Source organism: Podarcis melisellensis (assembly GCF_964234715.1).
Source record: "Podarcis melisellensis genome assembly, chromosome: 7".
NCBI classification, from domain to species: domain Eukaryota; kingdom Metazoa; phylum Chordata; class Lepidosauria; order Squamata; family Lacertidae; genus Podarcis; species Podarcis melisellensis.
This window is the reverse complement of record NC_138539.1, coordinates 37,513,600-37,540,107: the sequence shown is the minus strand read 5'-3', so window position 1 is coordinate 37,540,107 and position 26,508 is coordinate 37,513,600. Positions and strand designations below refer to the sequence as shown.

General features: G+C 43.2%; 2 protein-coding genes across 7 annotated transcripts in view; one reads left to right on the top strand and one right to left on the bottom strand.

Moving 5' to 3' along the window:
• The window catches only part of LOC309374806 (DGAT1/2-independent enzyme synthesizing storage lipids-like), a gene marked incomplete at its 5' end in the record, with an annotated part of 204,787 nt that extends 191,330 nt beyond the window's left edge, over window positions 1-13,457 (top strand). Inside the window, one exon of the mRNA XM_081919986.1 lies at window positions 13,434-13,457. The remainder of the gene's footprint in view (window positions 1-13,433) is intronic.
• LOC309373418 (DGAT1/2-independent enzyme synthesizing storage lipids-like) overlaps window positions 1-24,185 on the bottom strand; it is a 30,251-nt gene extending 6,066 nt beyond the window's left edge. Inside the window, exons 1-8 of one of the 6 annotated variants that reach the window (XM_081917624.1) lie at window positions 24,041-24,185; window positions 20,747-20,890; window positions 20,090-20,492; window positions 18,448-18,612; window positions 14,597-14,787; window positions 12,321-12,381; window positions 9,198-9,337; window positions 6,350-6,538 (exon numbers count right to left, since the gene is read on the bottom strand). In XM_081917624.1, coding sequence (XP_081773750.1) covers window positions 6,434-6,538; window positions 9,198-9,337; window positions 12,321-12,381; window positions 14,597-14,787; window positions 18,448-18,612; window positions 20,090-20,369 — 942 coding nt within the window. In that variant the 5' untranslated portion in view covers window positions 20,370-20,492; window positions 20,747-20,890; window positions 24,041-24,185 and the 3' untranslated portion in view covers window positions 6,350-6,433. The other 5 variants (XM_081917622.1, XM_081917626.1, XM_081917623.1 and 2 more) reach the window with 5 other exon arrangements.
• Window positions 24,186-26,508: the final 2,323 nt, after the last annotated feature.

Genomic DNA, 26,508 nt, shown 5'->3' with positions numbered 1-26,508 from the left:
AATACAAATGGCAACAAATAAATATTATGTTGTTGAAAGGTAAATAAAATATCACAATATTTTATTGGGAGAAAACAGTGTGTTTCGGGGGGGGGGTGAAATTTAAGATCAGGTACAAAGCTCTGTGTTCCAGCATTCTGGATGGCAGGAGAGCATCCAAGAGGAACAGGACTTTCTCTGTGGTGGTCAGAGAAATAATAGGGGCAGGAGGGGACTTCTCTCCTGGAATATTCATTCCTTGCTTCATTTCGGACGCAAATGGAAACATTTTTGCCCAGTCTTTGATTGAACTATTTTGCTCTTCTAATCTACTTTAAGCTTTATGTGTGTTTGAGCCTTTAACATGGTATCATACTAAATGTTTTAGAGACGTTTCATTTATGTGAAGGGCACTATTACCCTTCTATACAGAACACTTCTTTGGGGAAAAGCTATCCAGGACATTTCTTCCGCATCCCTAGGAGCACCAACCTCAGGCATCTTTAGACCATCTTCTGAATATACAAAGTGAGAAAGCTGTTTCCCAGACAGATGCATCATTGACCATGTCATAAGTAGCTACAGTGTTTTATCTTTGGGAACCAAACTTGGCTTTAGTAGTATATTTTTGATTTGTGCTTCAACTCTTAAAGCAACATCAACATACCCTCCAACATTTCTCAGATGAAAATAAGCATGTCAATAATAATAACAATAATAATTTTATACTTTATACCCCACCCATCAGACTCAGTTGCCCCAGCCACTCTGGGTGGCTTACAACATATATAAAAACATTAAACATTAAAAAAAAACTCTGTATACAGGGCTGCTTTGAGATGTCTTCTAAAGGTTGTATAGTTGCTTAACTCCTTCGCTCAGGAGTCACATACATCAATACCCTCCAACATTTCTCAAATGAAAATAGGAACATCCTAAGGAAAAGTGGGGCATTCCAGGATCAAATCAGAAACCCTGCCAGGATGGCATCTGTAAATCTGGGACTGTCCCTGGAGTACAGGAATACTTGGAGGGTTTTTAGCAGTCTTCTGGGAGAAATTGAGAATATAAGAAGAATCCTGTTGATGAGGCCAAAGGCCTCTATAGCCCACCATCCTGTTTCTCGCAATGTCCATCTAAAGGAGTACTTAAATCATACCAACTTCTATGAAAAAATGGAAAGGTTTTGCTCAAGTGGCTATAAATACCAAAGTGTTAAGTACTGTGCACACACAATTGTACATTTGGACACTTCCAAAAGTATATATTTTATGGAACAAAACATGACACATAACAGATAGAAGACATGGGTTGATTTCCACCAAAATATTTCAATCAATAATCATTTAATATAACTAAGACCCCCATTGTAATATGAAGTATTGGCATATGATATTCAGTGGAAAAACAAAATTCAAAATTCAAGCCTGTTCCTAAACAATACTATTGGCACCCTATCTCTCTCATATTCCCTTTCAGTCTTCTTCCACTTATTTTGCTTTCTTGTTTCTTTAAAGATGTCAGGAAATATTTATGTAAGGGGAAACAATGCTCCTCTCAGCAAGGGTCAAATTACCCCATGGTGTCACATAATCTTCGTCAGATGCCTCCATCAGCAATCTAAGCCACCCGATTCTATGCCCCCTGGAGCTTCCTGATAAGGCCCAAGGGCAGCTCCACATAGAACACACTACAGTAGTGCAGACTATATTTCTGGGAACCTGGCCCTACAGTTGGTCTATTTTATGATAAAGGTAATCCATCAAGGGGACCAAATCTGATTCAGTTCTAAATTTAGGTCTGAACCTAGATTTTAATGGATCTAGATTACCAGTTTCACCCTGCAGCTGCTCCACAAATACTACTTCTCTGTTTCAAGGAATACCTCTCCTCTGCAAAAAGAGAGTAAAACAGACCATCATATGTGTATGCAAACATTGCTCTGACAATTGACAAACGCATGCTGAACTTCTTTTGCCTCCACCTGACAATACTGAACATGTACCAAATACCAGAGACCCTTTGATGTCAAAGCTTTTTTGCTCTTGATCAAGCAATGCATACTGCAGGGGCAACTCCTGAAGAAGCTTTTCAACCAGCTGCCTGCAGTAAAATCAGCATGGCAGGATTTAATTTCAGTGATCAAACACATGGTATTGGAGATCTCAGAAAATGCCTGGAGCACAAGTGACTGGCCCAGTTTATTGGAGTAGAACTGATTACTGAGGATGATTACTTGAGATTCAGTATTCTAACCCAGTAGCGTTAATGAAATCCTCATTTGCTGTAGAATTAAAGAGTCACGTGCCAATGAAGGAGCTTTCAATTATGCACTAGGATTCAATATTGCAACAGAACATGTTGTTCAGTTTGTGTATTACACAACATACATATTGTACTTGACTGGAAGGGAGAGACTACCATGAAAGGGAGATAGCTACCTTTACTCTGTGACCCAATATGTTATTGTGCAATATGAATGCTATTGTAGGTGTGACTCCATATTTCATGTTTGATTACAAATGGCCACAACTTCCAAGCAGCCGGCGCCCTAAGCCTTTTTCACAATGCTTGGTCTCTTCATACAGATGGCACACCTTTCACAGTTTCTTGACACCACTACATAAAGAGATGTGTTTCAATACGGCTGGAAATTAGCCATCGAAAAAGTGCAGCAGATAGGATTTCAGGTGCTTTCACAGAGAGGTAACTGAATTAAAGGCAATTTAGGCTTACCAGGAATGTAAGTAAAAAATTTTGTTCATAGAATCCTAAAGTGTAGAGTTCGGAAGGGACCCAGGGGTCATCTAGTTCAGTGTTTCCCAACCGGTGTTCCGCGGCACACTAGTGTGCCGCGAGACATTGCCTGGTGTGCCGCGGGGAAAATTCGAAAGATTTTTTTTTTGGTAAAAGTCAAATTAGGTCCTAATCTATCCCTCAAGCGCCTCTTGTCCATTATTGTGACGCATGAAGCGTGTTCCCGCCCACTCCCCACCCTCCCTTGCTTCTCTCTCTCTCTCTCTGTGGCGTTCTCCGCCGCTTCCTGCTGGGCATGCGCAGCTCGCCTTGCGCTTCCATTCCGGCCCCTCCTTCCCCCGACTACCCCGCCGCTCCGTTCCTTTCTCTTTCTCGCGTGTCAGAGAGCGGCGGCGCGAGCGCGGCGGTTCCCTCAGGGCTGACGGAGGGCTCGAGGAGGAGGAGGCAGGACGTGGAGGCGGAGAAAGCGGCGGCGGCCACACCCCACCTCCGGCTCGAGGCCCGCGTAGAAAGCTGAGGGGGAGAGATAGAGGTGGGCGGCGGCGGCAGCGGCGACGACCACGACCAACCGCCACAGTAGTTGTAGCGGTGGCGACGGCGAGCAGGGACTCCCGCTCTCTCTCCGTCGTGTGTCTCTCTCTGTCTCTCTCTCTCTCCCGGGCCCGTCCGTTGAGTCTCCCACGCGCCTCGGCTACAAGATGAGCATCGAGATCCCGCCGGGTCTGACTGAGCTGCTGCAGGGCTACACGGTGGAGGTGCTGCGGCACCGGCCGCCGGACCTGCTGGACTTCGCCGCCGAGTACTTCGCCAAGCCGTGCTCTCCTTCCTGCCTTGCTTTGCTGCCTCCTCCCCCCCACCCCCAAAGCTTGGAGGTTCCCCGGCGCCGACCCGCAGGTTTGACCCCCTTCTCACACCTGTTCGCGCTCCTTGCACGGAATGGGGCGGATGGGGAGGAACGGGGCTCGCCGCTGCCTCCGCTCGCCCTCCCCCCCTCCGCCGGCGGTCCCGCGATTCTTGGCTTTTTGGCGGTTGGCACAGAAGGAAGGCAAGGGGGAGGGGAAAAAATTGAATCTTACACTTTCCTGCGTCCCTCCCGGCGTGACGCTGCGCGCTGACGTCACGGGGCTGTAATGGTGGTGTGCCTCGAGATTTTTTTCATGAAACAAGTGTGCCTTTGCCCAAAAAAGGTTGGGAAACACTGATCTAGTTAACGCCTCGCACTGCAGGAATCTCAGGAAACAATCCCTGGTTAGTTTTGTAAATGTTCTAATGTTCTTAAGTATGCTTAAGTATGTAGGCGCAAACAGTTTGAGGCAGCCTTGCCTGCAACCGCAGACTCATCTGAAAGACTGTGAAGCTCCTTTTAACACCAGTGCAACTCCTCCCTAGCAGTGCTTTTCCTATTGTGAAGGGGAGATCCACTTCAGGCCTCCCCCAGAATGCCCCCTTGGGGGGACTTCTGCTGGGTGGTGCTGAGGAACCACAGGCACTTGGCCCAGCACAGAAAAGTAAGCTCTTTGTTGCTTGGGTGCTGCTGGCCTCATTGCCATGAATGTACCGGTAACCAAGTGGCCAAGATAGGACACACTCCTGGCCTTGTTGACCATCTGTATAATGTTGCTAATACTCTGAGGATCTTGAAGGAAGATAAGGTGAATATCTGCAACTAGGAAATGTCCCCTCCAGCAGATACTCCAGCCCCAAGAACGGGCAGGGTGGGTTCATTTGTGATCCAAATCTCTCCCTTAGTAAGTACCATTTATTTATTTATTTATTTATTTATTTATTTATTTATTTATTTATTACTGTTTGTTTACATTTGTTTGTTTGTTTATTAGATTTGTTAGTTGCTTTATCTTGCCCAAAGCAACCCTAAGCGACTTACATTGGCCCAATGTGCATAAACATTGATGCCAAACTATTGGCATGAAAGAAACCGCTAGCCCAGGTTCAGATAACATGATAAATTGGACTTTCAATACCTGCTGCATGCTATTGCCCTATAATTTGTTTTTATGGTTTAAAGTGATATACAAACCAAGCTATTAATTTCTGTGCCCTCAAGAAAAAATGAGGCCTTTAAACCTCCTACACATTTACCTGGGAGTAAGCTTCCTTTTGCACAGGAGAACTTGCTCCTGATTAGGGCTGGGTGGTGTTGGGTTTTGAACATTGTGGTTTGGTGATAAACCCACTTTGACACCTTCTCAGCTGGGAAGGGGGAGCACCTTAATGGAGCCCCCACCCCGCTGCTGGCTCAGCTCCTGCAATCAGTGGTGGGTTGGGGGCTGTATAAAACTGCTTGGGTGAGGTGAGGGCAACGGTCTCAGCCAAGCAGTTTAAAGAGGCAGAGGAAGGAGCAACTGTTTCGCCTATGCAGCTTCTTTCTCCCTTGGCCAGTATGAGAGCAGACAATGAGGTTTCACTCATCCTTCTGAGTCCCTCTGCCTCCAGCACCCGGCTGCAGTTTGTTTCTACCTTGGCGCTGGTAGCAGAGGGACTCAGTATGTGGCGGTTTCACCAGCAATACAGTGGTGCCCTGCAAGACAAACGCCTCGCAAGACGGAAAACCCGCTAGACGAAAGGGTTTTCCGTTTTGGAGGCGCTTCGCAAAACGAATTTCCCTATGGGCTTGCTTCGCAAGATGAAAATGTCTTGCGAGTCCCTGCAGGTTTTTTTTCCCCTTTTCAACCCCTTTTTCTAAGCAGCTAAGCTGCTTATCAGCTGATCCGCTAAGCTGATAAACCGCTAAAAGCCTCTAAACCGCTAATAGCGCTAATCCTCTAAGCTGTCAATGGGCTTGCTTCGCAAGACGAAAAACCGCTATATGAAGAGCCTCACGGAACGGATTAATTTCGTCTTGCGAGGCACCACTGCCATCATAGTCTGCCCCTTATACCAGTCCCAGGCGATGTATTGATACATTGCCTAGGCCTACATGTGAGTAAATAGCAGTAAATAGTAAATAGTCAGCACTGTGAATGTGTAAGGCCATGGCACCCTGGTGTGTCTTGAAGATGCCCCAGAAAAACTAAGAGACATGTTGTAGTGGCAACCACATGTTTAAGGTCCCATTTGGCTCTGAGTTTTTATATCTGGGTTTCTAACCTTGCCCTGGGGGGGGGGGGGGTTGGTTCTCTCTCTCTCTCTCTCTCTCTCTCCAGTAAAAAACTGAAGGAGAAAACAGTCTAAAATTGAGAGTATATGGCCATGGGGAAACTTGGGGGATGGTGGGAATCCAGACTCCATTGCTGAATTCACTCACTCATGGAATTAACAACCTGGCAAAAAGTCCTTTTTGGAAATAAAAATGGATAACTAGCAGAAAATGCCTTTTACAAATATAAAAGAATTGTCACTGTTTTAATGCAGCTGATTTATAGGGATTACTCTTTCAGGTGTAACATTATTTCATGTTTCAATTAAACATCCACCCTCCCATTACACACTTTGATTCTGACTCTAGCAGTGTAAGTCCTCAAAAGGGGGCATTCTGGGAGTCTTGCAGGATAGGGCAAGAAAGGACTTGCACCTCTTCGAAAACTTCTGCATAGACAGGAGGTGCTGAGCTACTGAGCTACCAATCCTTCCAAATAAGTCATATACAATCCAGTACAATTCTCTGTATGTTTATTTGGTTTTAATTACATAATTATTAAATTTTCCAATTACAGAACTATGGTATGTTTTATATGGACTAGTTAGCTTTGTCACCCTTATCAAATCGTTCTGAAAGAGCTCTTAATATACTTCCTGGCATTTTTTGGTGTCTATCCCGAAGATTTTCAAATGCAGTCTTGGTCTGTTGAAAAAAACAAAAACAAAGGAATACATTATGTTATAGCTAAAGGAATAGGAGAAAGCTAAAGGAGTCAGCCCCAGTAGCATTAAAAACAACAACAACATTTTTTCCAGCTAAAGAAGCACAATATGTAATTTCTTTCTGGGATCAGAAGTAAGGGCAGATAAGGGTTTTTAGCTAATTGTGGCAGGAAACCATCTCTCCAGATCCTAAGGCATATGCAACTGGCTCCCCAGCAAAGGATAGGGAGGAAATTACTGTCTCCTTGCATATTGAACCTTGAGCATGAACCCATAATGCTCACCCAGGCCCTGCTCTGCAGTGTTCAGCCAAAATGCATGTACCAGGCCTAAGAGGACCTATGCAAGTCCTACTAGGCATACTGCCTTGGCAGGTCCCTAAAGGGCACCCTTAACATAATAATCCCTCAGTAAAGCTAATCTTTCTCTCCACAACTTTCTCATCTGTACAGATTTAACGCAGTAGGAACAAACAAACCACACCACTGTCAAATGACAATGACTGCATCCCAACAATGTGAAATAAAAGAAAGGAACCACAGGACAACCAAGGAATCAACCCCCCCCCCCACACACACACACACAGCCACAAAAATAAATTACTTCTCCGCCCGTTCAAACAAGCAACCAAAAGCCAGAACTAGATGTGGGGAAGGAGAGGGTGAAGCAAGAATGAAAGCAGATAGTTCTTCGGGGAGACGAGAGCAACCATGAATATTAAGGGTCTGGAAAGGAAACCTTATGAGCAACAGTGAAAGTAGCTGGGTATTTTCAGCCTGAAAAAGAGGGGACTGAGAAGCGTTATGATAGCCATTTTTAAATATCTTAAGGGCTGTCACATAGAAGATAGAGTAAGCTTATTTTCTCCTGCTCTGCAGGGAAGGACTCAAACCAATGCCTTATAATCATCATTATCATCATCATGTTTTTAATTTATACTCCACCCATCTGACAGGGTTTCCATGGCCACTCTTCAAGTTGCAAGAAAGGAAATTCCACTTCAACATCAGGAAGAGCTTTCTGAGAGTGAGAGCTGTTTTGTCAGTTCAACAGTCTCCCCTGAACAGACTTTTAAATTGTATATATTGCCAATTATCCATCCCATATTGTTTTAATTCTTCATATGTTTTAAATTTTAACTTTCCTTGGTCTTCTTCCAGTATTTGTCTATATGTTACCCAGTTTGGATTCATATTGAGTTTTTTAACTGCATGGGCTTCTAATGGAGAGATCCATAAAGGGACTAAGATTTTTGAAGCCATTATGTACCTTAACCGTCTTGTACGCTAGGTAGGCGTGCCATCCATACCTATTGTCAAAACCTTCTAGATTTAAAATACTAGTGTTTTCCAATATAATCCATTCTTTTAGCCATGCCAGACATTCTGCTTCATAGTATAATTTTAAATTTGGTAATGCGAGTCCTCCTCTCTCCCTTTTATCTGTTAATAGTTTATACTTTATGTGTGGTTTTTCGGTTTGCCATATGAATTTTGTTAGATATTTTCTCCATTCATCAAAACAATTTTCTTTAATTATTATTGGTATTGTTTGGAACATATATATCATTTTGGGTAAATCATTCATCTTAATTATATATATATTCTCCCCATTAATGTCAGCTTTAATCTACTCCGGGTTTCTAGATCTCTTCTAATTTCCTTCCAGGCTTTTTCATAATTGTTTCAAAATAGATTAATATTTTTCATCGTCAATTCTATACATAAATGTTTTGCTTTTGTTTTGTAACAATTTCCAAACCTAATTTCTTCTGTAATTTGTTCTTTTCTAATTCCTGTATGTTTTTTACCATAAGTTTTGTTTTTGACATATTTATTTTGAAGCCTGCTACTTTCCCGAACTCATTCATTATCCTCAATGCTTTCATTAAACTGCTTTCTGGCTCCTCAGTTGTTAATATAATATCATCCGCAAAAGCTCTAATTTTGAAAACATCCTTGCCTAATGTAATTCCCTTTATCTCTTTTTCTTTATTTTTCATGCTTGTTCTTATACAAGGAGAAAATGAGTCAGACGGAACCCTGACCAAAGGCCTGGCAGAACAGCTCCGTCTTGCAGGCCCTGCAGAAAGATGTCAAATCCCACAGGGCCCTAGTCACTTGTGAGAGAGCGTTCCACCAGGCCGGGGCCACGGCCAAAAACGCCCTGGCTCTGGTCGAGGCCAGTCTGATCTCCTTGGCGGCCAGAATCTTTAGGATGTTGTTATTTGCAGACCACAAGGTCCTCCGTGGGGCATACCAAGAGAGGCGGTCCCGTTGGTACGAGGTTAAGCAGAGGCTGGATGGCCATCTGTCATGGATGCTTTAGCTGATATTCCTTCATTGCAGAGGAGTAGACTAGATGACGCTTGGGTCCCTTTCAACTCTAAGATTCTATGATTCTATATTTAAAAATGTGTTGGGCATTCAAAGCTGGTAGCTCAGAGGGCATTTAATTAGTCTCAACAAGTTAAGCAGAGGAAAAGCTGAGTGATCAATATAATGCACAAAAATATATATAATGAAACCTAGCTCTGGGTCATACAGAATGAGAAGCCAGTATGCAGAATACAATTTAGAACTGAGAAAGTGAAAAAACAATAGGAAAGATTATTCTGTTTTATATTTCCTGGTACTTACTTTTTCAGCCAGCTCTTTGGCAGTTATATTTGGATCATATGGGATGGGTTCTCCAATATATGTCCTCAATTTCACTAGAAACCCTCCATATACAGGAAGGAGTAAAGATCGAGTTTTCTCATATACACATCTTGCCAACCCTGTGTATGAAAGGGAAAAGATTCTGAAAGAATGTGACCCCATATCAAATGGATGAGACAAAAAAGCTTTGAATCAGCCAACAAACTTGGCAGGATGTTAACCCGGTTAATAAAGAAAAGGCAAAAAGATAAAATTATAGGGGGATCAAGGGGAAGAGATAGTAGACCCAGAAAAAATAAAACAGTGCTTTGTAAATTATTATAAAAAACTGTACAAATCAGAAGATAAAGATGAGAATAAAATAAATGATTATCTATAACAAAACAAATTACTCGTAATATTAGAAGAGGAACATAGATATGTAAATTCAACTATCAAAATAGAAGAAATACTACAAGTAGTGAAAAACAAACAAAAGTTGGGGAATCTCCGGGCCCAGATGGAATTTCAATTAGTTATTATTTAAAAAACTAGAAGAGGCCGTACTTCCAACCCTGAAAAAGATTATGAGCAATATATTAGAGAATGGGAAGACACCGGAGTCATGGAAAGAAGCCTTAATAACCTTGATCCCAAAACAAGGAGCAGATCTGATGAATACCAAAAACTATAGACCAATTTCATTACTAAATTTGGATTACAAATTTTTTACAGGAATACTTACATACAGGCATACAGATTAAAAAAATATTAAATAGAATAATTAATGAAGACCGGGCTGGCTTCCTCCCGGTAAGACAAATATATAACAATACAAGAACAATTATCAATTTATTAGAATATTTGGGGGTAGGTGGGAATAAAAGATCAGCAATGATGTTAATGGACGCTGAAAATGCATTTGATCATGTATCATTGGATTTCTTGTTGAACACCATTGATGCAATGAAATTAGGAAATAAAATATATTGCAGAATCAAGGCAATATATAATAACCAGAAAGCAAAATTAATCATAAATAATGAACTAACGAAAACATTTAACATTGAATACGGGACTAGACAAGGCTGTCCATTCTCGCCACTTTTATTTATCACCATATTAGAAACATTAGTAACAGCTATAAGGAAAGAACCAAAAATAAAAGGTATTTATTTGGGCAACAGATATTATAAACTCAAAGCCTTTGCAGATTACATCATCATAACCACCGAGAACCCAATAGAGAGCATATTAGAAACACTGACAAAAATGGATGAATTCAGGAAAGTCTCAGCTTTAAACTAAACAAAGACCAAACAAAATTATTCGTGAAAAACATGTGTGAAGAAGAAAAAAGAGGATTGGAAACTAAAACAGGATTAAAAATAACAAATAAGGTGAAATACCTAGGCATCTGGATCACAACAAAAAATATAAACCTCTAAAATTACAATTTTGTAAAAAAAAATGGAAAGAAATAAAAAAAGATTTAGAGATTTGGGGGAGGTTAAATCTGTCACTGTGGGGCGGGATGTCCATAATTAAAATGACAGTGCTGCAAAAGATGTTACTCCTATTCCAAACATTACCAATAATCAGTGGGGTTAAATGTTTTAAAGATTGGCAAAAAGATCTGGCAACATTCATTTGGCAGTGTAAAAAACCTGGAATAAAATTACTAACAGAGATTAGAGACAGAGGTGGATTTGCAGTTCCAGAAGTAAAAGAAGAGATACTAAAGTGAGTGCAAGATCTGGGTTATCCTATAGAATTACAAAAAATGGGAAGAGCTGTGGAGAAAGAATCTAAGATTCACAGCATGTTGCTTAATTAAAGAAAAGTTTATAAAAATGCAATTTAGCTGGTATTTAACCCCTTCAAAATTCTCCACATGACTTAAATTATGATAATAAATGTTGGAGATGCAAATTATATGAGGGAACCTTTTTCCATATGTAGTGGATGTGTCCAGGAATCAAAAAATCTGGGACACAACCTACAAGGAATTAACAAAAATATTAAAATTTCTATTACAAAAACCCTCAGAAGCAATCTTACTAGGGATCTTAACAAATAGCATCCCAAAACTAAGCAAGAGAATATTCCTATTCACAGTGACTGCATCTAGAGTGCTAGTGGCTAAGTATTGGAAGAGCGAATTTATCCCATCAAGAGAGGAATGGCAGTTAAAACTCTACGAGTACTTGGAACTAACGAAAATGACGGAATCAATAAGAAACAAATCAGCAGACAAAGTCAAAAAAGAATGGGAATGTTTCAACAATTATTTAATGAAACAAGGTTATACTACTAAGACTTGGTTGTGTCTTGAATAACTCCACCAATAGTGACATACTGTTTCCTCATACCAAGATGAGGATAAAATATTAAATACAAGGGGGAAAGTAAACTAATTTGAATTGAAATCATAATGAGGCAGAAGGAAGCCAACATCAATAACAAATAAGTAAAGAGATTCAACCCATACTGAAGGTCACTATATATAAGAAATACTATTATAGGGTTAAATCATATCAAATAGAATTTTTTTAGGAAAGAGGTCTTAAGGCAGTCTAAGTTATTATTTCGACAGAGTTAAACTTGCTTAATTTTTGTTCGTTTATTTTTCTTTTCTTTTTTTATATCCTTTTCTATTCTATGTACGTTGATATGTACACTTTTCCCTATTTCCCTTTTCTTCTTTTTTATTTTTATTCCAGGCAGGTTATTAAAGTATTTATTTGTATAGTTACAGGTTGTATAGTTACAGCCGTGTTGATCTGCTGTAGTCGAAACAGCTGTCTGAAGAAGTGTGCATGCACACGAAAGCTCATACCAATAATTAACTTAGTTGGTCTCTAAGGTGCTACTGGGAGGATTTTTTTTATTTTTTTTATTTGTTAACTATGTATTTATAAAAAAAAATTTGGAGGGGGAATTTCTATAAAAATATTCTGAAAGAATGCGACCCCATATCAAATTTGAAATTAGTTGGCATTTTGAGAGTAGGTAGGAAATAGATATTCATTTTTTAAAAAACACCATTGTATATTATTAAAATGTATTTTGCCTGAAATTAGATATCTTGATCAACCAAGGAACATAATAAATTTAACTCACTTGTATTTCCAAAGGTCCTGGACACTTCAGAATCATTTTGTGCAAATATAGGGATGATGGGCTAAAAGAACAAAATAGGAAATAAACAATAACAGAAAGGTGAGAGCTGGTTAATTACTTCACCCCAACCATTCCACCTTAATTTTTGTTAAAGACTAGAAGGAATGATTCACATCTGGCATTAATGACAAGCCAGACGTGATTGACTTCAGAATTCCTGGCAGATCTATTCAAATATCTCAGATGAAGAAAATTCACAAGCTGCCCCCCAGATTTTGAGGAATTGAAGAGAGTAAGAAGAAAAAAGTTGTTTTTCTTATTAAACGTTATTGATTTCAGTAGCTTTTTTAAAAAAGCAGGGGTGGGGAATCAATGGCTTTCCAGATCTCATTTGACCCTGAAACACGATATTTGCCATCCTCAGCTATGGAGGATGCTAAAGACTCTCCTCCCTGAAAGAGAGGGGAGTGGTTGTGGGCGGGAGCCCGAGCACTGCCCAGCAGGGGGCGTTGCCCCTGCCTCCAGCTCACCTGGCTGGTGCTCACGCCCCCCCGGTGGCCACCCAACCAGGTGCCGCGGTGGGGGCGTGTTCAGCAGCCTTTTGCTGCAGCGTCAGCCTTTCCCTGGCCTCATTCCTCATTCCTCGTCGTCGTCCCATCACGAGTCCTTAAAAAAAAAAAAAGGAGAATGACCTCGCTAACAGAAGGAGTGTGGACGTGTTGTGGAGCATAAAAAGAGACTTGAATGCATTTGCAGCCTTGTGTCCCAGAACAACGGTGTTCTGGTCCTCCTTCCTGAAAAGAACTGTTTGGCGCGGTGCGCAAAGCTATATGGCCATTGAAAGAACCAGGAAACTCGTAAATCGGGCGGTAGCCCGTTGGGTGCGCTTTATGTATGGCTGAGTCATTTATCATGACCGTATCCGGACCGGCGAACAAGCTTTATACCGGATTGACGGCGTCCACTTATCGGATCTGGGGAACGACATTTGGTAGCTAGTGTCAGCAAAAGCATCTGGGATTGGTTGCAGCTTTGAAGGTATTGGCGGCGAGCCTTTGGCTCGGGTGGCGGTTAGGCATTGGAATAATGTGTTGTGGTGTGTCGAAGTGCTAGGTGTGGCCATCGCCTATGCCTTCAATTTTTAGGGGTATTCCGTTAAAGGAATCTGGCGGTCGTGTATTCTGTCCGATGCCTGCTTGGCGGGAGGCCATGGCACAACCCGCGGTGACAGCAGGGGTGAGCCTATAGTTGAATTAGCATCAACAGGTGATGAACCCCTGGTGAATAAACCCACTTGTTTCGATCCAATGCCTAAGCCAATACCTTTTCATTGCTGTAATCAATAAAGTTGTGGCCTTTTCTAGCCCATTAACCTTATATCATGTGTCCTTGTGTCTTCATTTCACTTCGCGGGGGTCGGGCCCTCGAACCACAAAGACTCTCCTCCCTGAAAGAGAGGGGAGTGGTTGTGGGCGGGAGCCCGAGCACCGCCCAGCAGGGGGCGTTGCCCCTGCCTCCAGCTCACCTGGCTGGTGCTCACGCCCCCCCCCCGGTGGCCACCCAACCAGGTGCCGCGGTGGGGGCGTGTTCAGCAGCCTTTTGCTGCAGCGTCAGCCTTTCCCTGGCCTCATTCCTCGTCGTCGTCCCATCACGAGTCACCCACCCTCCACTCCCTTTTAGTTAGGGCTTAGGTCATTGGCCTTGCTATGGACCTTAGGTTGGTCGCCCTGGTTGCCTGGGGGGCCTGGTAGGAGTTTTTCCATTTGGCACTAGGCTTTTTGGTTTTTTCGCCTACCTCGTAGCAATCGTCACAACTTTTGTGGTATTGGTGGGTAGGTTAGGCATTGGAATAATGTGTTGTGGTGTGTCGAAGTGCTAGGTGTGGCCATCGCCTATGCCTTCAATTTTTAGGGGTATTCCGTTAAAGGAATCTGGCGGTCGTGTATTCTGTCCGATGCCTGCTTGGCGGGAGGCCATGGCACGACCCGCGGTGACAGCAGGGGTGAGCCTATAGTTGAATTAGCATCAACAGGTGATGAACCCCTGGTGAATAAACCCACTTGTTTCGATCCAATGCCTAAGCCAATACCTTTTCATTGCTGTAATCAATAAAGTTGTGGCCTTTTCTAGCCCATTAACCTTATATCATGTGTCCTTGTGTCTTCATTTCACTTCGCGGGGGTCGGGCCCTCGAACCACAAATCAAGGATGTCAACACAGTATGTCATATCCAGGATAATTGTGAGGACAATGCAAATTGCCCAAAGATCACTCACCACTTTTGCCTCCAAAGCTAGCCGAGCGAAACCTGTGTGGTTACCCCACATTAAACTGTAGTCTTTACTAAAATATGCTTCTCTAACTCCACCAGGTGCAATGCCCAGTAAATGGCCTTTCTTCAGAATTTCCAAACATTCAGCTTTCTTGAAATCTCTCAATAAGAGCACATCACAAAGGATCTTTGTCCCTAAAAGAAAGCCCCAAATAGAAAAATGCATTTTATATAGCTCTCATTTAGGAAATAGTGTGGATACTATACAAGTGTCTTCATTCAAAAGATTACTGATCAACTAGGATTTCATGGAAGGGGGACTTTATGTTAGTTCCCCTTTTGCTCACATGTTCTGGCTCATAGAGTGAGGCTGAGTGCTGAGGTGACCACCTTTTGGACAAGTGTTCCTCAAGTCAAGTCTCTAGTACAATAGATTGATATTCAAGTTTGCATCGTGATAAAAATACAGCCCAGGCATCACCAAACTCGGCCCTCCAGTGGTTTTGGGACTACAACTCCCAGTGGTCAGGGATGATGGGCATTGTAGTCCCAAAACAGCTGGAGGGCCAAGTTTGGGGGTGCCTGATACACACCTTAGTGCCTTGCCAGACAATCTTCAATCTTCAATCCTTATTTGCTGCTTGGGTTTTGGATACAGTGGACATTCACACATAGACAGATACAGAGAGAGAGAGAGAGAGAGAGAGAGAGAGAGAGAGAGAGAGAGAGAGAGAGAGAGAGAGAGAGAGAGAGAGAGAAGAGAAGAGAAGAGAGAGGAACCTGCTGGTGGAAACCTGCCTCCACCAGCAGCAGCCCATCTTTTCACCCAGACAGGGGGTTAGATGCTCCATTAATTTACCCAGTGGAATGCCCCCCAACAGAACTCTCTGTGCTACTGGGCCTGTTTGGGCTCTCACCTCACTTCTTTTGCTTTATTTTTAAAATTGACCTATGTGTGGTGTCATAGTTTCCTGGTGTGGCTGCTGTGTGCATGCAGAGGAAGATGATGTGGGGGAAGTTGCAGTGGAGGTTCCATGAACACTGTGTTGAAATGATGCCACAAGTGTTTGCTTGCAGTGTCACGTGGGGGCATAAAAACGGTGTGTGAGAGTGCTTGATTGACCATGTGTTTGGGGGAGGCATACTTCCTGGGATCACTGCACATTGCTTAATAGGTTGGGCTTGCTATGAAAGCCATGGGCATGTACGTGTGCTTCTGCCCTTTTCCGTAGCTGTAGCCCCCACTCCATCCCAGTTGCCACGAAGTATGTTTGAATACAGTGAATTGTTCACAGGAAGCTTGCTAGTGAACATACTCTCAAGTAGTTTCCCATACTTTGCATTGTTCTTCCCAGTAAGACACTTCCATCTTTAATAATGACTGATTTTGGGGCCCAACAGGACCAGACTGGATCTGCCCTAACAGCCCATGACCTAGCTGACCTACTGCTGGAGCTCTGGGCACTGATCAGTGTAAATGTCTTGTTGTTTCCTGTAGCTGTCTTTTCGTCTCCTGATTACCCTGAAATTACGGTACTTAGGCCTAGAAAAGACAGAGGGTCCTCAACTGAGCCTTCCAGAACAAAGTTGGATCCAGAAGCCCTTCAAACGGCAAACCTGCTCCTTCAAGGGGAGTGCAAACCTATCCAGAACAAGCAACTGACCAATTTGTCGGACATTGCAAGATCCAAGCTCAACTTCTTTTTCCTCATCCATTTCACCACTGCATCCAGGCAATGGCCCACGGAATGCACAGGCTCTCATGATTCAGATGCGATGGAGAAAGAGAGCTGAGTGTCATCAGCATACTGATGGTACCTCTCCCCAAAACTTCTATTGCCCACTCCCTGCAGCATCCCATAACATAGTGCTACTCCCTGGAATCGGTCCTAAAGATAGGATTGGAACCATGGTAATACAGTGCCCCCAATTCCCATTCCTTAGAGACAGTCCAGGACAATGCCATAATCAATGGCATCAAATGCCTACAAGAGATCACGAAAAAAGGACATGGTCACATGCCCCTTGTCCCACTTTCTTCGAATTCTGGCATCAGGAGTTGCTGTTGGAACCGAACTCCAGTTGAATATGCTGCTGAGGATAGAAATGGTTTGGGAGTGATATCCAGGGTCAAATTGTATGCAAAGCATTGGCCTTGGTAGGGGTATTATTATGCAGATGAGTTGGGGGGGAGCCCCATCACCTCCCCCAAATGATGAAGGGTAGTTCGTAAAGGATTCCGGGGGGCGTTGCCTCATCCGAAACCTATGGAGGCTAGGGCCTAAAGCACGCTCCCGAGCGGTGACCCCCTCGGGGATCGCCTAGGGATGTGCATCTTGGGGGCTCCCCCATTGGTGTTCAATCCCTTCCGGTTTTATCCCGGATAGTCTGATAGGTCCAATGGCTAAAGCCAATACCGCTCTTACCTGTGACCAATAAAGTTGTGGCCATTTGTTGCCCATTAACCTTAAATTCCGGTGTCCTGTGTCTTAATTTTATTCCAACTGGGGGGGGCGGGAATCGCCACGCAAGCTGGCACTGGGGGTTGTGCACAACCTGATGAGGATGCCAAGCAAACCTTGGCAATTGATACCTCAACTGGACATTTTGTCCACTCTGGCCCCCTGTACCAGGCAGCCATATTTGCCTAATCACCAGGAGTTCAGGGACATCAGGACCACCTCTATGGCCCATCCACTTTAGGACCAAGAGCAGAACAGACCAGATAAATGTAAGCCCATAATACCAGATGCTCTATTGTTGCTGCTGTCCCTGTGTTCTTTCACTTTGGAAGAACAGCTGTTTCGTGCTTTTTCATTGGTTGCCTTTCGTGGAGCTTTGGGCCTACGAGTTATTTTCTATGTCTAGGGCAGGCCTTGTTGTTCCAGAATGTCCAGTTCGCAGATGGGTTGGTACGCATTCTCCTAAGGCAGTCCAAGATGGGCCAGAAGGCTTTGGCTCAAAGGTCATGAACAAGAGTTGCCATGATGTACCTTTATGCCCTGTGATAGCACTTGCAGCCTATCTGGCCACTCGGCCTGTGTGTGGGTCACCTTTTCCTCTCCCAGGATCAATTTGAAGTTTGGACAGTTCTCTGCCCAATTAGCCATAGCTTATGATCCAGTTCAGTTTGGTTTGCATTCCTTTCGCATAGGTACAGCCATAGCTGCAGCTCTCATGGGCATCCCACCAGATCTGGGACATTGGAAGATGGCAATCTGATGCATTCAAACTTTATATTCACTTTTAAGCAAAGTGCTAGATCTAACGTACTGGTTTGTGCTCGTCAAGTCATGTGCCCACAATTCTAGGAACAAGGAGAACATATTTCTTCTAGTCCTTTACTCTGAGGGAATGTTGTCTGTAAACATGGCCATAAAAGTGGAGTGACCTGTTTCCTCCTGACTAACTGTATATTGATCTGGCTAGTTTAATTTAATTTACAGATCCTTTAGGCTGCTATATTTTTAAAAATATAACCTTTTGTCCACAATATTTCATTTCATTTTCATTTCAATACTATGCCCTGAGTCTTCCTTAAGGTGTAGTTTGTGTTGGGAAACACCCTGGGATCTTCAGATGAAGGACAGTATACAAATTTAAGAAAGAAAGAAATGAATTGGAAATAATTATTCATCCTACATTCTGTCTTGCTTGCAGGGACTTGGTGAGAAAGAACCTATCCACTAATTTACAGTTTTACCTGTTGCTGCTATTTTATTTACCTGTGGTTTTTTTGCCAGATACACTGTTTTTGTATTCTACAGCATTGTTTTATATTTAATAGCATTGTTTCATGTCATATTTGGCACATGTTTTAAGCAAAAAAGCACAATTTTAATTTAAATAATTTACCTGGAAGATTATACAAGAAGTGATGAACTACTGTATGGCACAGTCTTCCTTTCTCTTTATAAGCTTTGCCTACAAAGAAAGAATAGCCAAGAAGGGAAACTGAGTGATGAAAAATAACAATCCCTGGTCCTTGAGGGAGATGTTCCAAGCCAATTACTTCATAACCTGAAAATAATAGAAATGGCAACAAATATTATGTTGTTGAAAGGTAAATAAAATATCACAATATTTTATTGGAAGAAAACAGTGTGTTTTGGAAGGGGGGGGAATGAAATTTAAGATCAGGTACAAAGCTCTGCTATGTATTCCAGCAGGAACAGGACTTTCTCTTTGGTGGTCGCAGAACTTAAGGGGCAGGAGGGGAGTTCTCTCCTGGAATATTCATTCCTTGCTTCCTTTTGGACACAGATGGAAACATTTTTGCCCAGTCTTTCAGTTATTTTGCTCTTTTAATCTACTTTATGTGTGTTTGACCCTTTGAGATGATTTAACATGATATCAAAATAAATGTTTTGGAGACTTTTATTTATTTATTTGAAGGGCAGTATTACTCTTCTGTACAGAGCGCTACTTTGGGGAAGAGCTAGGCCCAGGCTTAGTTTTTGTAGTGTATTTCTGATTTATGTTTCAACTCCTAAAGCAACATCAAAATACCCTCCAACATTTCTCAAATGAAAATAAGCACATCAAATAATAATAATAATAATAATAATATAACAATAATAATTGTATTCTTTATACCCCACCCATCAGACTGGGTTGCCTCAGCCACTCTAGGTGGCTTACAACATATATATAAAATATTAAACGTTAAAAAACTTTTGTATACTAGGTTGACATTTCTCTGATGAAAATAGAAACATCCTAAGGAAAAGCAGGGCATTCCAGGATCAAATCAGAAACCCTACCAGGATGGTTTCGGTAAATCTGGGACTGTCCCTGGAGAACAGGAATACTTGGAGGGTTTTTAGCAGTTTTCTGGGAGGATATAAGAAGAATCCTGTTGATGACGCCAAAGGCTTCTATAGCACACTGTCCTATTTCCCGCAGTGTCCATCTAAAGTAGTAGCCATTAACACAACCTGTGCTGGCAAATACCATAGTTTATGTTTCAGAGCTACCTTGTGGTTTATCATGCTCAGGAAAATTGCACGCTCAAGGTCTCACTATACAATGTTATATTAATCACATTGGCTGTGTATCCACAACACATTTCTCTTGCGACAATCCATGAAGCTATTTTTAAAGGGCTTTGCTAATTGTAGCTCTGTGAAGTGTAAGCAACATTCTCCAGGTTTGGGGGGGGGTTAAATATGATTAAAATGTATGGTGTTTATGCAGCCACCAACTCACCCTTTCTTCTGTAATACGTATTGATTTTGTACGTACCTCATAAAATATTTTGTTTTTCCTTAGGATGGCTTATTACATATATAAATATCCATGCCTTTGTTTTGATCCTTACAAAGCCAACCAAAACTTGTAGCTCTTATGACACTGAGGTGGGTTCAGAGCTACACTCCTGATGCACTGTGGCAACTATTGTTCCAGTGTTTCAAGTCTGAAATTCTGATGCTCAGTCCTATGAAAGTATAGGAGCTGATAAGACTGAATTATTGGTATGAAAGAAACCTTTACTCACCATGCCATATCTTTCCATATGTATCTAATACTTTAGCTATAACGTGCCTTGTCTTGTCCCAAAATTTGCTATAAAAATCATTTTCTTGCTGGTTATTCATCTTCTTGTAGATATATAACAGAAATGAGACAGCACAGAAAATTATATAAAAAAATAACCATAAAGAATAAAGCAAAATGGGAATGATAAATAACCACAGAGGGTGAACCACAGAGTTCAGGCATTCTTCCAAATAAGTAACACTAATCCAGTTTTCCAGCATTTGAGTAATCCAGCTCATTGTTTCCTGACCTGAAGCAAGTGTATGACAAGAGATGAGAAGAGCTGAAGAGTATGCCAATGAAATAAATATATCAAATGAAATTTGCCTCAGTTTTGATGGTATCTTCCCCCCACTGTTTACCTGTAAAACAGAAAATGCAGTACATCAGTTTGAACTGTCAACCCAAAGCATTCATGATTACATGCAATCTCACGCTATTTGATATTTTCCTAATTTTCCCCACTGTAACTAGCCAAGCAGTCATATTTTTTTCCCCCAGCATTCATCGCTGAGATCTACAAAATTAGTAATGTAAGATCATCATGTTCTTTGTTGTAAAGCAAGCTGGTTTCATTTCATGGCTGAAGTGTTAAGGAAAGTGGAAAAAGAGTTACTTCTCCATGAGTCAGCAGAAATGGCAGTTGCAGGACTTCGTTAGCCACTAGACTTTTCACTTGTTAAGTGGAGTTTGTCTCAGCAATTACTTTATAATCTGAAATGGCCTCTTGTCTTCAGAGAGTGAAGACTTCTTCTAACAACTGCAAAGAACGTGTACATATAGTGTGTGTCTTTTTGCCCCTGAAGTAAAAGCTCTCTTTGCTACACGGTTGTTTCCTACATTGAACCTAACTGCTTGACTGAATTTCTGTGGCGCAAACACAACACCCAACAAGGAGGGTGGGGAGAATGGGGAGCTGAAGCAGTGGCGTAGCGTGGGTTGTCAGCACCCGGGGCAAGGCAAGTAATTTACGCCCCCTAACCCGTGGATTTGCGCCCCCTAACCCTAACCCTCAGATGTTGCGCCCGGTGCGGCCGGGCCCCCCTGCACCCCCCACGCTACGCCACAGCTGAAGTTTGGAAGCATTTTGGGATACACTTCAAAGTGGGATTACAGCTCTTCTGCCAGGTAATAGCAGATGCTGAAGGCCAAACCCTGTTATCACTGCCTCTAGACATTCTTTCCACTTTGGTTATTGGGAACCATGCCACAACACCCAGCCATAGCTGTCAAGGTTTCCCTTTTTTAAAGGGAAATTCCCTTATTCCGAATAGGATTCCTCGCAAGAAAAGGGAAAAGTTGACAGCTATGCACCCAGCCATCACATTTTTGTCTTCAAATTACTAAGTCATCTGAAGACAGGGGGATGCTTTATCCCATTTTGATGGCCTTTCAGCTGATTCCCTGGTGGCCCGCTGGAATGCGGAGTTAACCAGGGCTATTGATTATTTGGCTCTGAAGTGCCCTCTCCGATTGCATGGAGCCCAGACAGGCCTGTGGTTTCCCACAGATCTGAGGGCAATGAAACAATCATTGAGACAGCTAGAGCACCAGTGGTGGATAACTCATTCTGATGCTGACTGAACACGGGTTAGAGCTCAATGTCGAGCCTACCAAGTGGTGGTAGTGACAGCGAAGAAGACTTTCTTCACTGCTGCTATTGCATCTGCAGAAAACAGCAGCAGGAGACTTTTTCAGGTGGTTCGCAATTTAGCGGAACCACCTGCTACATCGGGGCCCAGTACGGCCACATGATCTCCTGCAATGATTTTGCAAAGTTTTTTGCAGATAAAGTCACTCAAATTTGGGAAGAGGTAGACTCTACCATGGGAGCAGGGCCGGGGCGGGAGAGTGCTAGAGTCCTGTCTAGTCAAGTTATGTGGGATCAATTCCAATCTGTTACCTCCGAGGATGTGGACAGGCTGCTTGGAAGAGTGAAACTAACCACCTGTCTCCTTGATCCTTATAAAAGCTAGTTGGGAAGGGCTGAGTGATGGGCTTTGTTGGGTGGTGAATGCTTCTCTATGTGAGGGAGCCTTCCCAGACCTGCTGAAAGAGGCGGTTATCAAACCGCTTCTTAAAAAAACATATTTAGATGGCCAACTATCACCCAGTCTCAAATCTTCCATTCTTGGGCAAGGTGATTGAGCGGGTGGTTGCTGAACAGCTCCAGGCATGCCTGGAAGAAGCGGACCATTTGGATCCCTTCCAGTCGGGATTCAGGCCTTATCATGGGACTGAAACTGCCTTGGTTGCACTGGTCGATGATCTCTGGCGGGCTAGGGACAAAGGTGAGAGCTTTTTCCTAGTTCTACTTGATCTCTCAGCGGCTTTTGACACCGTCAACCATAACATCCTTCTGGACCATCTAGTGGGGCTGGGAGCTGGGGGGTACTGTTATACAGTGGTTCCACTCCTTCCTCCTGGGCCGTGTTCAGAAAGTGGTGGGGGGGGATGAGTGTTCAGACCGCTGGGCTCTCACTTGTGGGGTGCCTCAGGGTTCTGTCCTCTCCCCCATGCTTTTCAACATCTACATGCAGCCGCTGGGAGAGATCATCAGGGGGTTTGGGCTGGGTGTTCATCAGTATGCGGATGATACCCAGCTCTAACTCTCTTTCAAACTGGAACCAGTGAAGGCAGGGTAGGTCCTGTGTGAGTGTCTGGAGGCGGTTGGAGGATGGATGGCGGCTAACAGATTGAGGTTGAATCCTGACAAGACAGAAGTACTGTTTTGGGGGGACAGGAGGCCGGCAGGTGTGGAAGACTCCCTGGTCCTGCTGGAGTAACTGTGCCCCTGAAGAACCAGGTGTCCAGCCTGGGAGTCATTCTGGACTCCCAGCTGTCCATGGAGGCACAGGTCAATTCTGTGTCCAGGGCAGGCTGAGACCCTACCAGCCCGCGGACTATCTCGCCAGAGTGGTGTATGCTCTGGTTATCTCTCGCTTGGACTACTGCAATGTGCTCTATGTGGGACTACCTTTGAAGGTGACCTGGAAACTGCAATTAATCCAGAATGTGGCACCTAGACTGGTGACTGGGAGTGGCCGCCGGAACCACATAATACCGGTCCTGAGAGATCTGCATTGGCTCCCAGTACGTTTCTGAGCACAATTCAAAGTGTTGATGCTGACCTTTAAAGCCCTAAACGGCCTCGGTCCAGTATATCTGAAGGAGCGTCTCCACCCCCATCATTCTGCCTGGACACTGAGGTCCAACGCCGAAGGTCTTCTAGCAGCTCCCTCACTGTGAAAAGCCAAGTTACAGGGAACCAGGCAGAGGGCCTTCTCGGTAGTGGCGCCCACCCTGTGGAACGCCCTCCCACCAGATGTCAAAGAGAAAAATAACTGCAAAACTTTTAGAAGACATCTAAAGACAGGCCTGTTTAGGGAAGCTTTTAATGTTTAATAGGTTATTGTATTTTAGTGTTTTGTTGGAAGCCGCCCAGAGTGGCTGGGGGGACCCAGCCAGATGGGCGGGGTATAAATAATAATTGATAACAAATTTCATGCTTAAAAAGATGTGGGTTACATAGAGTAGTAGAAAAGCAAACGAACCAGGAAAAGTGTGGAAGGGAAGTCATATGGTATACGTATACAGGCTGTATTTGGTATGAAGTTGTAACAGGGGGAGGGGGGGTTAAACATGCTCTCTGTTCCTGTTTTTGAAAATGCAATTATTATTTTTTTTAAAAAAAGACCATACATGGTTTTTATGCATGTATGCACAAACATGCACAAAGGGAGAGATGCTGTCACAGAAACTGACAAATAACACAAGTACTAGCACATTTGCAAAAGTAAGCAGGGATCGTTTGTTGAGATTCCTGCATTGCAAGGGGTTAACTAGATGACCCTTGGGTCCCCTCCGAACTCTACACTTTAGGATTCTATGAACAAAAGTTTTTACTTACATTCCTGGTAAGCCTAAATTGCCTTTAATTCAGTCACCTCTCTGTAGAAGCACCTGAAATCCTGTCTGCTGCACTTTTTCGATGTCTGATTTTCAACCGTATTGAAACACGTCTCTTCATCTGGTGATGTCAAGAAACTGTGAAAGATGTGTCAAGAAACTGTGAAAGATGTGCCATCTGTATGAAGAAACTAAGCATTGTGAAAAAGGCTTAGGGCGCCGGCTGCTTGGAAGTTGTGGCCATTTGCAATCAAACATGAAATATGGAGTCACACCAACAATAGCATTCATATGGCACAATAACATACTGGGTCACAGAGTAAAGGTAGCTATCTCCCTTTCATGGTAGTCTCTCCCTTCCAGTCAGGTACAACACGTATGTTGTGTAATACATAACCTTAACAACATGTTCTGTTGCAATATTGAATCCTAGTGCATAAGTGAAAGCTCTTTCATGGGCACGTGACTCTTTAATTCTACAGCAAATGAGGATTTCATTAATGCTACTAGGTTTGAATACTGAATCTCAAGTAATCATCCTCAGTAATCAGTTCTACTCCAATAAACTGGGCCAGTCACTTGTGCTCCAGGCATTTTCTGCGATCTCCAATACCATCTGTTTGATCACTGAAATTAAATCCTGCCATGCTGATTTTACTGCAGGCAGCTGGTTGAAAAGCTTCTTCAGGAGTTGCCCCTGCAGTATGCATTGCTTGATCTGGAGCAAAAAAGTTCCAGGTTGACATGCTTTGACATCAAAGGGTCTCTGGTATTCGGTACATGTTCAGTATTGTCAGGTGTAGGTGAAGGAAGTCCAGCATGCATTTGTCAATTGTCAGCAATGTTTGCATACACATATGATGGTCTGTTTTACTCTCTTTTTGCAGAGGAGAGGTATTCCTTGAAACAGAGAAGTAGTATTTTCCTGCATTAAGCAGGATTTGTCAACAGGGGATAAATAATGTGATGCAGTCATGGACACAATAAAAACAAATATCCATGGGGAAAAGCATACAGAAGCAAAAAACCAAAAAACCCCACATGTTTCTGATGGATTTCTGCCTTCCCTTGGAGAGACCTGAACAAGGCATGTTCTTGCTCTTGTGTTGGGCCTTTAATTTACTGGGACAGTCTCATGGTTACCACAGAGGCCATGAAGTCTGAGCTGACCCAGGACATACAGGTTTTATGGTTTCTTCATCTGTATGAAGAAACCAAGCATTGTGAGGAAGACAGAGGGCTCAGTGACATAATGTATGGAGTCACACCTGTATTAGGATTCATATTTCAGAATAACATATTGCCGAGAATCGCTCACCCCCCAGAACGCAGCGCGAGCCCGAGATTGGAAGCGGCAACTGTAAGCGACGCAAGTGGTTGTGTGCTGCGTTCTGGTGGGTGAGCGCAGCACGCAACCTTTTGCATCGCAGCCGCCCGATTGCCATCATTAGCCTTTTTGATTCTGCTGCGGCAGCCAAAAGACAGCTGCCCTTGTCACAGCAAGAGGGAGCGTGATTGGTGGCCACTTGCAGTGATCGGGCAGCAATGTACAACTAAAGGAATAAGATTATTAAGTGATGGTGTCCTACAAGGACTCACAGCAGTGATGGGAGGTGGTGGCAGTGTTAAGGACTTCAGAATACAGACCAGAATGGAAAACTCCAGGCAGCAATATTTCTTAAAGCAAAAGTTTTATTCAATTTGGTTTTTGTCAGACAAAAAGCAAAAAGGGGTGCATTCAGGACGAAATGAGAGAATGCCCCCGAGCACCAGGGGCAGACAGTTTTTATACCCTTAGGCAAAGCAACAGTTCAGCCCCCCTTTCCACCTCCCAGACATCCCCCTTTATGCATATTCATTGTAGCTCTACCAATGAGAAAATTGGTGTTGGCCTTTCGGTTCCAAACTGCTTTATACACTAGGTGGTGCTGCGAGCTTAAAAACTATTTGACCTAATTGTTGTTTCCAGTAGATGCTCTGGCCCCCCATTTCTAAGAAGAGGGGCCTGTGGTTTTAACAGTTTCAGGCCTAGGTCTGCATTTAGAATCCTGCGGTGGGCAGACATCCTGGGCAAACAGACAGTTTCTCAGAAACAGCTCAACTACTAACAAAATCCCCTGACCGCATCCTCTTGCAAACTCGCTGTGTTGCAAAAATATTGTTTTTGCAAGCAGGGGCAAGCAGGGGAGAGAGAAATGTCTTTTTAGCTTTTAGTTTGCTCTCTAAGATGGCTTTCAGCTTATAAAATGGCTCCAGCCTGGCTCTCCAAAGTGGACCTCTGGTCTCCACTCCTTCATTCCCCCCTTTCCATCACGAAAATGCCGACCGGTTATGGTTCTCCATTTTCGTTTTGATGGATCTATAGGTACCACATCATAGAGAGCCAGGATATGGGTACATGTAGCTGCATTGACCAATGCTCGTTTGTGAATGGCGGAACGGTTAAGTGGCAGTGGGAGGAGTGGTAGT